At 42.4% G+C, this 12,636-nt stretch overlaps 2 protein-coding genes across 2 annotated transcripts in view; both read right to left on the bottom strand.

The window, feature by feature from the left end:
• si:ch211-212o1.2 (uncharacterized protein LOC492735 homolog) overlaps positions 1-10,637 on the bottom strand; it is a 29,556-nt gene extending 18,919 nt beyond the window's left edge. The window contains exons 1-2 of the mRNA XM_061076463.1: positions 10,625-10,637; positions 8,942-9,193 (exon numbers count right to left, since the gene is read on the bottom strand). Of these exons, the coding sequence (XP_060932446.1) occupies positions 8,942-9,193; positions 10,625-10,637 (265 nt within the window). The remainder of the gene's footprint in view (positions 1-8,941; positions 9,194-10,624) is intronic.
• Positions 10,638-11,650: 1,013 nt separating this feature from the next.
• Positions 11,651-12,636, bottom strand: part of znf423 (zinc finger protein 423) — a 155,223-nt gene continuing 154,237 nt past the window's right edge. The window contains 1 exon segment of the mRNA XM_061077371.1: positions 11,651-11,925. Coding sequence (XP_060933354.1) covers positions 11,896-11,925 — 30 coding nt within the window. The 3' untranslated portion in view covers positions 11,651-11,895.

Raw genomic sequence — 12,636 nt, forward strand, 5'->3', positions numbered from 1 at the left:
AGAAGGGGGGAGAGACAGGGGAGGTCGAATTCCCTCGTTCAGAAGTGGATCAGTCACAGGCCGCTTTCCTTTCATGTGATCTCAGTGGACCGCAGAACCTGAGACACACACACACACACACACACACACACATACAGACGCACAACACAGGGACGCATGCAAACATACTCGCCCACACACTCACTGTCACACAAACACACACAAAACCAACACAAACGAAAAGTATACCTACTGCTGATGAAGAAATGATACACAGACAAAAGCAGAAACACAACTTGCATGTCCTTATGTGGATGCACACACACACAAGCACACACACACACACACACACACACACACACACACACACACACACACACACACACACACAATCCTCCCAGACAAATGTAATAAATCCATTACCCTCTAGATTCAACAGCAACAAAGAGAGGAATGTGGCAAATGAGATTCAATAACGGCATACCAACACAATGGCACACACACAAACACACTAACACACAGATACACACATGCATGTAGACAAACAGATGCATATATCCAGGCACAATCACACACACACACACACACACACACACACACATTTTCTCCCACATGAGAGCCAGTGGAAGTCGGCCCTGCTCCAGCCTCTCTCCCCCGCGGAGACACACAAAAAAAAGAGGATGGACAGATCCCATCATGTGTGTGTTCCTTTGTGTCTGTGTGTGAGTGTGTGTGTGTTGTACGCCATCCCGTCATCTCCTGGGCTTTCTGCTACAACCATATTCATCTGTGGCCCTCATAAGGATAATTACACACATACACACATACACACACACACACACACACACACACACACACACACACACACACACGCACACACACACACACACACACACACACACACACACACACACACAAACACACAGCTCATCTCTGAAAATGCAAAGCTTTCACTGTTCCTCTGTTGACGTTGGTCAAGGTCAATAGTAAAATCCTGCCTGAAGGCTCGCCTACAGCCATAGAGTGTGTGAGTGTGTGTGTGTGTGTGAGTGTGTGTGTGTGCATATCGTTGATGTGTTTTGTGCGCTATCTTTGTCTGTGTGTTAAATTATATGCATTATATTAATTATAATTAAATATAAAAACAACCAGCGCCTCTTGACTTGTTACAAGCAAATGTTTCAGTTTCAGTTTGTTCAACAACTTCAATTTCAGGAATTGGGTTCACTGATGATTCATCGTCACAATAATGTTGAATTCTCATATTTTTCTTAATTTATAAAAAGTATTTTAATTTTTAAATGGGTCACGTCGATTAGACGCAGTCTGATTACAAATTACAATGACTTGTTCCTGTTTAGCTGCATGTTGCCTAGCAACACAACTGTGTGTTGGGCTGAAGATCTATATCTTATGATATCTGATAATGGACAACTGATGTTTTTAATGTGATTGCATGAGGGCAAAGTTACATAAGTGGCAAAGAGTGTGATCGATATTTTAAATATGTGAAACATTTTAAATATTTGAGCTTGAGGCAAATTCTCATTCTCACCTGATTGGTTCTCTCAAGAGGATCAATTATTAATCATTCAATAAAATATTTCTACAGCAATATACAATAGAATAATACATTAGTTTGGGTATCTACATCATATCCTAGATATTAGCTTGTTATTTGTACACATACATATACTACTTTTGTTGTTTATTGTGAATTCTAAAAGTGATTACACATCTTAGGAAAACTGCTAATGGGAACGGTGAGAAATAAATAAATGCCATCAGTTATTATTCTTTATTAAAAACACAAACAGAAGTATAAAGCAGCAGTTTAATGATCTGATTCTGCTGACCCTACTATAATCCTCCACACGTCACACACACACACACACACACACACACACACACACACACACACACACTGAGGTCACACACAGACACACACAGGTCAAAGTCAAGTACAGCTCACATGAATCTCAGGGCCAAAGACACAAGCTCAGATGGTTTCTGACCCCTGACCTTTATGACCCCGGGGTCAGCAGTTCAGGGAGTCTGTCAGTGTGTGAGAGAGAGAGAGAGAGAGAGAGAGAGAGAGAGAGAGAGAGAGAGAGAGAGAGAGAGAGAGAGAGAGAGAGAGAGAGAGAGAGAGAGAGACAGAGAGAGAGAGAGAGAGAGAGAGAGAGAGAGAGAGACAGAGACAGAGACTTTTCCCTGAGCAGCTGCACACAACTACACATCTTTCTGCTTCCTTGGAAACTAAATGTAAACCTGGAGAGTGAATTCCGAGGCCGGGGCAACACTCTCTCGCTCACTCGCATCATTTATTAATTTACATTATTTATAAAACATAGGATCCCGGTTAAAAAACACCTGAATTCCCTTTTAATTGTTTCTTCCTTCAACTTTCACTAAAACTGGTTCAGTAGTTTTTGCGTATTTCTGTTAACAGTGAAAACAAACCTTATAGCGGAGGAAATACATTTTTTTAAATTCTCACAAACAATTACACATTAAATCATAAATGATGCAGCAAGTATTACAAACTTTGGTTTATTAAATTATATCAATGTTCATTTGCATGCACAGTAGTTTAAGGACGTATACAACAGTTTTGAGATTGATATGATAAATCAATCCATGAACCAAGTTTAATATTTCTGAGGCGGCCTCGTGCTTTGTTAACTTTCTTCACTCTTTCAGACTCGACCTCTGTCGGTGACCTTGTCCTGTTCCTGCTCCATCACATCAAGGCTGCTGCCTCTGGCTGGAAAGCTGGAAGAAATCTCTGGTGGAAGGAACATTTAACTCAATGAATCAGTGGAGTAAGATTCAACAGAGACTCACTGGATCTGTAGCAATATACACCGGTATGATAACATAAATGTTTACTTTTAAAATAAATAACATTTAATATATTTATATAACAAGTTATATATTTTGTAAAGTTTGTGGTTAAACTTTGTGGTTAAATAGCCTGTAAAAATACAGAGGAGTAGAGAGGAGCAGAGAGAGAATGGAAGAGGAGGAGAAGAGGAAAAGGAAGAGGAGGAGAGGACAAGGAAAAGGGGGCCGAAGAGGAGCGGAGAGATAATGGAAGAGGAGTAGGAGAGGGGATGAAGAGGAGAGAAAAAGGAAGAGGAGGAGATGAGAAAAAAGGAAGATGAAAAGGACAGGACGAGGACGAGGAGAGTAACAGGGAGAGGAAGAGAGGATGAAGAGGAGAGGAAAGAAAATGGGAAAGGAAGAAGAGAGGAGAGGAGAGGAGAGGAGAGGAGAGGAGAGGAGAGGAGAGGAGAGGAGAGGAGAGGAGAGGAGAGGAGAGGAGAGGAGAGGAGAGGAGAGGAGAGGAGAGGAGAGGAGAGGAGAGGAGAGGAGAGGAGAGGATGAAGAGGATAGGAGAGAAAATTGGGAGAGGAAGAAGAGAGGAGAGGAGAGGAGAGGAGAGACAAGGGAAGAGGAAGAGGAGAGGATAGGAAAGGAGAGGAAGAGGAGAGGCAGAGGAAGAAGAGAGAGGATGAGGAAGAGAGAGGATGAGGAAGAGGAGAGGATGAGGAAGAGGAGGAGGAAGAGGAGAGGCAGTGGAAGAAGCGAGAGGATGAAGTAGAGAGAGGATGAGGAAGAGGAAGAGGAAGAGGAGAAGGAGAGGCAGTGGACCGTGACACTTCAGACATATGGGAGGACCGAGGAGGGACGACGGGCTGAATGGAGAGAGATGGAGAGAAGCAGGAACGGAGGAGGAGAGAGCTGCTTCCAGCTGTTTGTCCGCGGCAGCTCTTCTGTAATGAGCCCATGTTTGGCTCGGTGGATTTCTGCCAACGCCTCATCTAACTTCTTCAAACTCTAACAAGCCAAACTGCTTTTTAGATTTAGATTTACCTCCCGCCGCCGCGGAACCGGACCCAAACAACTAAGCACATAACAGCGTGCCGTCCCTTTAAATGGACACTTTGACATTTTGAATTTTTGCTGTTTATTTTTCTTTAACAGACACTTGTCAGCATGTGGGAAACATTCGGGCTTTTAAGTTTTTGTGAAATTGCCCGGCAGCATTGTTAGCGTTGCTGAGCGTTGCCTCCACTCGCTGCCCGCTGTGCCCTTCGGCTGGAATGAGGGAAAGCTTGGAAGTCATTTGGAGATTTACCTGGTGGAAACACAAACTCACACACAGACCAGTTCTTGTTACGTGTTTTCATGGCGGGAGAGTTTATCCAATGTGACTTTTGACTGGATCCTAGTTGACAGCTGCCATTGTCCCTCACTGCAGATCTGTGACATTTGGACAAAAGCAAAATATTGAAAATAAAAAGCAGTGGCCTCAACAACCCACTGTTGTCTGTGTTATTATTATTTGTACATATTTTAACTTGTTGAAGATTAAATACTCAATGAGTTATCAGACACCTGTTTTATTTATTTAATTTGTTTTATTTCACCCAAAGTCCGTAATGGTTTTTATTTGGAAACTGTAAGTGAATGTAATTTCTTAATTCTTTAAAAGTTTGGGCTGACATCGAACTTTGACAAAAACTAGTTTTCATGTGGTATCACATCAATCTAGATAAAAAAGCTTTATGCTGTTTTTAAAATATATTTTCTGGGCAATTAAATCAGATGCTACAAAATAAAGCCTGGTAGAATTTCAAAATAAAATAGAGTTGAATTTTGTCTTTTATTTATGGAAAGTTTATTATTATTATTATTATATACTGAGCCACAGTTTTCCCAGTACATAGAAACAGGGAGATCCAGGGTCAGGACCTCAAATGTCTGTGATCCTCTTAACCATCAGCAGCACAAGACTCGACCACGACAACAGACCGGCCAACGCGACCCAGCTTCAATAAACTCTTCTCTTCCTCCTTTTATACACTTTAATGATCAAATAGTTCTTTAATTATATTCATATTATTTGGTATTATTTGGTTTATCCTTGTGCAGGTCGCGGGGGCTGGGGGGCGGGGCTTCGGGAGCTGGAGCCAATCCCAGCTGACATGGAGCAAGACGACAGGTCAGCAGCGCATCACAGGACAAACAAACAGAGACAAACAACCACTCTAATAATCTAACCTCAAATCTGCATGTGTGTGGGAAGAAGGCGGAGCCACCAAAGAAAACCAACACAGATACTAAAGACGATAAAAAGTGATGATTCATATTAGTTTATAAACTGTAGGATAATATAAAATAAACACTAGTTGACAGCTTTTCTAGTAAACTGTAATATTTGACGTCCCTGAAGTTTATTTCACCTTTAACCAGGACTAATGGTACGTTACTGTATATATTGTTTTGTTTTATATATATATTTATATATATATATTGTTGTTTAATGTCTGATTGTTATTTATGTTCAGTGCACCAACCACACCAAGGCAATTTCCTGTATGTGCAAATATACTTGGCAATTAAAAGAATTCTGATTCTGATTCTGATTGCTGAAAATTGAGTCAACACACAAAACATCTCTTTAAACATGATGACATATCTTGTGCTGTTAATACAAATACTGACCCATGAATAAATGAGAACACGCGTTTGTTGTTTCTCTTACTTCTCATCATCAGCTTGCGTCCATATATTGATATGAATAATCTATTGTGAGCTCTCGCGCGTGTGTGTGTGTGTGTGTGTGTGTGTGTGTGTTTGTGTGTGTGTGTGTGTGTGTGTTTGTGTGTGTGTGTGTGTGTGTGTGTGTGTGTGTGTGTGTGTGTGTGTCTGTGTGTGTCAGTGTGTGTGCACGTATGCAAGCTCATCCTTTTACACGTGCCAGAGTGGAGATGGTCGTCTCTCTAATCTAATGGGGCCTGAATAATAAGTGTAAATCTGATCCCATTAATGACAAAGGAGACTTCTTTACTCCCAGTGTCACCAGCTTCCAGTGAGGTGTTCACTGACATCCAGTGAATCTAAAGTTCAGGTCAGAAGATGCTCCCAGTGGGTGGAGGTGCGTTCACTGCCAGCCTCGGTGGTCTGTGAACAGGAAAACTCTCGGTGCTGTGATGGCTTCGGGTTGAAGCTCCAACCTGGAGAAACACGTGGTTCCCTCACGTGAACCTCACAGTAACGTGTTGTGCAGACCTCTCTCTCCTCTCGGAGCATCCCTCCTCTTTCAGGAAGTGTTAACAAGTGGCCAACACGGCTCCACTAGAGGCAATTAAAATGGGCAGTGAAGTGAGAAGCAGGGCAGATGGTCGGGCAGAATGTGGCCCAGTCCAGCTTGATGCACAACTGGTGAGACAGGTTTCCTCTGCTAAGGTCTGAGGCACAATGTGTGAGTCGACGCAGCTAAACACACGTGAAACAAATTAATTCTTCTCGCAATATTTACTCTCCTTAAACTTTTTCAAATTAAAGACAACAAGTCCTGGGAGATGTGCAACAAGCTGTGTCATGTGGTTTTACAGTGGTTAAGAAAATCCTGGGATGTTTGAGTTTGGGACAAAAAGACGACGACTTAAACCAGCGAGAGCAGCAGGAGTTGTGCAGCTGATGGGAAACCACAACGCACACAACTACACGTGTCCTCAGGGTCGTGACACACAAGCTTTGTTGTGATGGAGGAAGACGATTCTGCTCCACAACAACAACCACTGTCATTTTATCAGTGTGTTTGTAGCCGGTCCTGAAATGTCGTCTCCAGGGTCCAGACTGCTGCTTGTGTTTTATTCTACCGGGCAGTTCTCATTCTCGACGCTTAATCAGAGATGTGTTTAGACCCGGGACGCCAGGTGAATTTAAACGAGCAGCGAAAAGGAGAACCAGCAGTCGTCCGGACCCCGAGGACCGGATCTGAGGATTACTGCTGTCGACTGTGTCACAGATATTGATTTCGTCCTCGGACTAAAAGCCGACCCAGGCTTTTAGTCCGAGCTAAACAGCTTCACCGGCATCGAGAAAACGTGAAGCATCAATCCTGCAGCAGCCGAGGCCTTTACCTCAGGTGTTTGGCTCCGGGGGGTTTCATGCTGGGGGCATTTTAAACACGTCTCCTCGACTGGACTTTAAAGGCCCTGATGTTTAGGGGGTATTCCAGCTGTACGGGAGAGATATTCACATCATCGGGGGGGGTTTCTAAGATGTTTAAAAGTTCCTTCCAGGGCTTCATGTGGAGTAAACATGTTTTTACAAAGTGAGGGGGGTGCACCTTCACAAAAGGGTCTTCCGGGGCAAACGATGAATGACCAGGGTAACACACAGAGAGCCAGTTAGCGTGTTGCCTGTTTGTTCTTTCCACTGTTTGTATCGGTCACTTGTTACAGATAATGTTTATTCATTTTCTACATAAAAAGGAATAAAACTTTAATACATTAACCTCACATGTGAACTTGACTCATGACATCACCACACTAGATATTTTGATATTGTTTAACTTCGGCTCCTTCAGAGATTTGAATGCAGCACTTGTGTCTTTGCTGGACTAAAGTGCAAAGATTTGACACTGAATGACCTTTACTGGCTTGAATTCATGTTTACAGAGGAACATGGTTGCAGTTTACAATTGAATCCCACTTTGAGTTAAAGGTTTATCGTCTTCTAGCATTAAAAACCCATTGAGACTGTTATTTTCTGTTTGTTGACGTGAGGCCTTTACACACACGGCAACACATCACAGCAGGTTCAGCAGCAGCATGGAGCCTGTGGTGTAGCAGCAGAAGAACCACACATCACTGCTAAGTTAGCCTGTAGCATCAGTGTTAGCGCTGTGTCCTCATCATAATCCTCATCTTCATCAGCATCCTCATTTTCATCATCTTCAACCTCATGATCATCATCATCTTCCTCACCATTCTCATCATCATAGTCCGTCTTTTAATCATCATCCTATTACTCCTTATCCTCATCTTCATCATCATCTACTTCATTATCATTATCATCCTCCCCATCAACTTCTTCTTCATCATCACCATAATCATCTTCAACCTAATCAGCATCCTCATCCTTATCCTCCTCCTCATCATCATCTTTATCATCATCTTCTTCTTCATCATCATCATTCTCATCATATGCATCATCCTCCTTCTCATCATCCTCATCCTTATCCTCCTCCTCATCATCTTCATCATAAACTTCATCCTCATCATCTTCATCATAAACTTCACCCTCATCCGTATCCTCCTCATCATCATCTTTATCATCTTCTTCTTCTTCTTCATCATCATCATTCTCATCAAAAGCGTCATCCTCCTCATCATCATCATTTTTATCATCTTCTTCTTCATCATCATCATTCTCATCATAATCATCATCCTCCTTCTCATCATCATCATCCTCCTCAACATAAACTTCATCCCCATCCTCCTCATCATCATCTTTATCATAAGCATCATCCTCCTTCTCATCATCCTCATCCTTATCCTCCTCCTCATCATCTTCATCATAAACTTCATCCTCATCATCTTCATCATAAACTTCACCCTCATCCGTATCCTCCTCATCATCATCTTTATCATCTTCTTCTTCTTCATCATCATCATTCTCATCATTCTCATCATCCTCCTCATCATCATCATCTTTATCATCTTCTTCTTCTTCATCATCATCATTCTCATCATTCTCATCATCCTCCTCATCATCATCATCTTTATCATCTTCTTCTTCATCATCATCGTTCTCATCATAATCATCATCCTCCTTCTCATCATCATCCTCCTCATCATAAACTTCATCCCCATCCTCCTCATCATCATCTTTATCATAAGCATCATCCTCCTTCTCATCATCCTCCTCATCCTCCTCTTCATCATAAACTTCATTCTCATCCTCCTCATCATCATCTTTATCATCTTCTTCTTCATCATCATCCTCCTCATCATAAACTTCATCCTCATCCTCATCATCTTCATCATAAACTTCCTCCTCCTCCTCCTCCTCATCATGTCTCACTGTGGCTGATGTTCGGCCTCTGTCTCCAGCTCTGGTACTACCCCCCCCCCCCACCCCCCACCAGCACCATCCTCACCGGGAGAGTAGCGCCTCGCCAGCTGTCGAGCCCCGGCGTGCTGCAGTCCCCAGCGGGGTGCCGTGCTGCGTGCACCCGCCCCGTGCTCGTTCCCGTTCGGATCCTCCTCCGCCATGGACCGGTGCCTGATGTCGGTGTCCCGGTGTCCCGGTGTCCCGGTGTCCCGGTGTCCCGGTGTCCCGGTGCCCGGCGGCTGCTGAGGCTGAGTGAAGCCGAGCAGAGGAGGGGGAGAGGCGGCTGAGCAGAGTGTCGCTGACCGGGAGGAAGCACCGGAGCATCAGCCTCCTGTCACCCGGAGACACGGACCTGATTCCCGGGCTGTAACCGGCGGAAGCTCCCGAGAGGAACCGGCAGAGTTCACTACCTCATGTTTTTATTCTGTTATATATTCTCTTATTGTTGTGATTCTCATGAACCTACTTTATTGTCTGCTTCCAGGTCACGTGATCACTTCACCTGCTGCATCTGCTGGTGGAGGAATAGGAAGAGGAAGAGGAAGAGGAAGAGGAAGAGGAAGAGGAAGAGGAAGAGGAAGTGGAAGTGGCTCCTGCATCAACAGATACCCTGAACAACATGAGGAGAGACTCATTCATTATTCATTCCTCTACAGGAGTTCTGCTGCTGCTTTTAACTTTGAGCTCAAAACAAACTAAATAAAAACTTCTGTGTAAAGATTAAAATGTTTTTCTCTCCTCAGTTTTTGTTGCTGCTTGTTTGGTTTCTATGTGAGAGTGTAAGTTCTCCACCTTATTATACAAAGAGCCTTGAGATCATGTATGAATCACGTATAAATAAAATAGAATTGAAACAACTTCAAGTATTAGAGTTGTTTGACCCTGTAGGTTGTGTTGTGATGTGGCAGATGGACCACAACATAGTAAAAACTTAAAACTAGTAATGTTTAGGGAGTTAAAAGATCTAGAAAAGTCCAGAGATTCAAACAAGTGTTTTATATTATCATGTTTTATTTGGCTATTTTGCTGCTATTCTTGGCCAAGTTGCCTCAAATAAAGACAAATAAATAAAGTGTTAATGAGATTTTGTTTGTTACATTGTTGCTGTTTAATTATGTGGACTGAACATTCACCTTCACAAATTAGGTCCCTAAGGACACTTGACAATTAGCAAGCAGTAACTACATCATCAAAACTAATTAACAACAAACCTAACTAAATAACTGACATTATTTTAATGTTATAACATACAGATGTTGGCCACTTCAGGCAATGATGCGTCTCCTCTGATCTGAATTTACAATCCACCAAAACATTTTTATTTCACTTACAACTTAATCGTGTAAAGTTAAATCTGCATCACCAGAAAAGGCAGTCTGTAGCGTCTCTGATCCAAGTTGTTAAGAAGTCAGAGACGTCTTCAGTCAACAGGTAATCACAAAACCGTTGTTCACATGGTTGTAAGGAACTCGAGCAAACCGACATTGATTCCAGGCCGATCTCACAACATCCCTGATGTGGTCGCCGCCATCTTGTTGTCGTGATTTGGAGCCAGAGTCTGTGCAGCGGTGACCGAGGGGTGGAGCCAAACTGGACCAATGAGGAGCTGGTGTCGATCTGTGATCAGTTCCACGGTTACACAACAAACCCAGAACTCATGACAAAGTTTCTTCTGTTTTGTGTGTATTGTCATTTGCTTTCCTCTTGTTACTGAAACCTATAGACTTACAGTAAATACACATTTTATGGGTTGGGATTAAAATAGGTGGTTATATATATATGTATATATATATATATATATATATATATATATATATATATATATATTTATATAACTCTTCAGAGGATTCCTGAGCAGCAATCAGAGCATATTAATATAGCACATGTATCACTGCATCCCTCTGTGTAGACTCCATCATATCTGGAGATTATTGCACCGGATTACCTGATCAATATTATGGATTGATAACAGATCAATAAGTACGATGAGCTCACAGATTGATTTGGAATAACTTCACACCACACAGCGGTTGTTTATTTGTCATTTATTTATTTGTTTTATCTTTTTGTCTGTACTAGATTATTGCAATCTGGTTAATTCACATTTAAAAAGCAGTCATTGACCAGACGCACTGAAATCGATGATACTCATTTTTACAATAACCATTATAGGCCCCACAGAGACTGGAAAACCCAATCCCCAAAAAAACAGAAAAAAAGAAACATCTGTATGGTTTTCTGCACTTTATTTTGTTTGATGTCTTTTTTTTCATAGTAATTACAAAAAGGAAAAAAATATATAACAATAATCATAAAAAGGGAGAGTTTTTTTGGGAGAAAAACGGAGGAATATTACGACTGGCAAACAAACGATCACAACACGGCACGAGTACCTACTTACGGCGAGAAATGAAAAGGTACAAAAAATGAAAATAAAAAAAAACAAGCGCGTATGGCAGAAAGAGAAACCAAAGCAAAGAGATTGGCACCTATGAAGTTGAATACAAGAATTAACTGAGGGGACGAGAAGGTGAAGCTTCTTCCTACCATCTATTTAAAAAAAAAAAAAGAACATTTCAAAAACAAGGAGTGTTTTCTTGCTTTTTCTTCTTTTCTATTTGTTAAAAAAAATAAAATGCATGACAAGGGGGAGGGGGGAAGGGGGAGGAGGGAGAAGCTGGTGGTAGGGGGGGGGCCGGGGGTGGTAGGGACAATAAAAAATACTGCACGTACAATACCTTTTTTCACTCCTCTCTTTCCTTCATCTAGCTCTTACCGGTTCTCTTACCCACTTTTTCCTTTCTTTATTTAATAGCATTTCCCATTAATATTCCTTTCTCCCGCTGCTTCTAATAGCCGCGCCCAGTGGCGCGATCGTTAGAGTTTTACATGTGAGTAGCAAATGACACTTTGATTGGCTGTGATGTGGAGATGGGGGTCCCCTGCCGGCGCCGGGTCGGGGGTCCCGGCTGAGCCCAGAGATCCTGCCGGGCCTCGGTCTCACTGCGCGTGCTGACTCAGTGTGTGGTTCTGGTGGGAGAGAGGGAGAGGGAGAGATAGAGGGAAAAAGTGAGAACCCATGATGAGAGAAATAATGGGCTACGTGAGCATAGTGCTTTCCACTTGCCCCCCCCAACCAATAATAGAACAGAGGAGAACAGAAACACAACTGCCTCCCACAGACCGACAGCAAGGCCTCCTCGCCTCACACGTCGTCTGACGAGTGAAAGGAAAGAGGAAGAAGAAAAGGAGGAGACACACTCGACAACACAAACAGGTACGGACCGACAAAACGACAACTTTAAAACCTGGAGAATCCACCGTGTTCTCAACCTGCTTCTGGTCAGAATCTAAATCATTTCAGATCTATTGTGTTTGTTCTGTTTTATTCCTGGTCTGTGGGAACCCAGCGCCTCTGTTTGTTTATTCAGATCAGTGAAACCCTGATGTCTTTTGATATAGTGATTAATATTTTACAGAGAGCGTCTCCATACCTCCGAGACGGCTGCACTCACATCGCTCCCAAGGCGTTGACGCACTACACATCAATACATAATCACAATGTAAAAAAAAAACACACCACCTTTTCTCTAAATTAAAATTCACGAGCGAGAGCGGAACAAACGAAATTCACGGGTGGATTTCAATGCACACAAGAAGAAGAAGAAGAGGCAGAACGTGCACTAACACACAAGTGAACAGTACAGTGCACGTGAAGACTTCATAATGTGCTTAACCTTC

Source organism: Limanda limanda, chromosome 8 (genome assembly GCF_963576545.1).
Source record: "Limanda limanda chromosome 8, fLimLim1.1, whole genome shotgun sequence".
Taxonomy (NCBI): Eukaryota; Metazoa; Chordata; class Actinopteri; order Pleuronectiformes; family Pleuronectidae; genus Limanda; species Limanda limanda.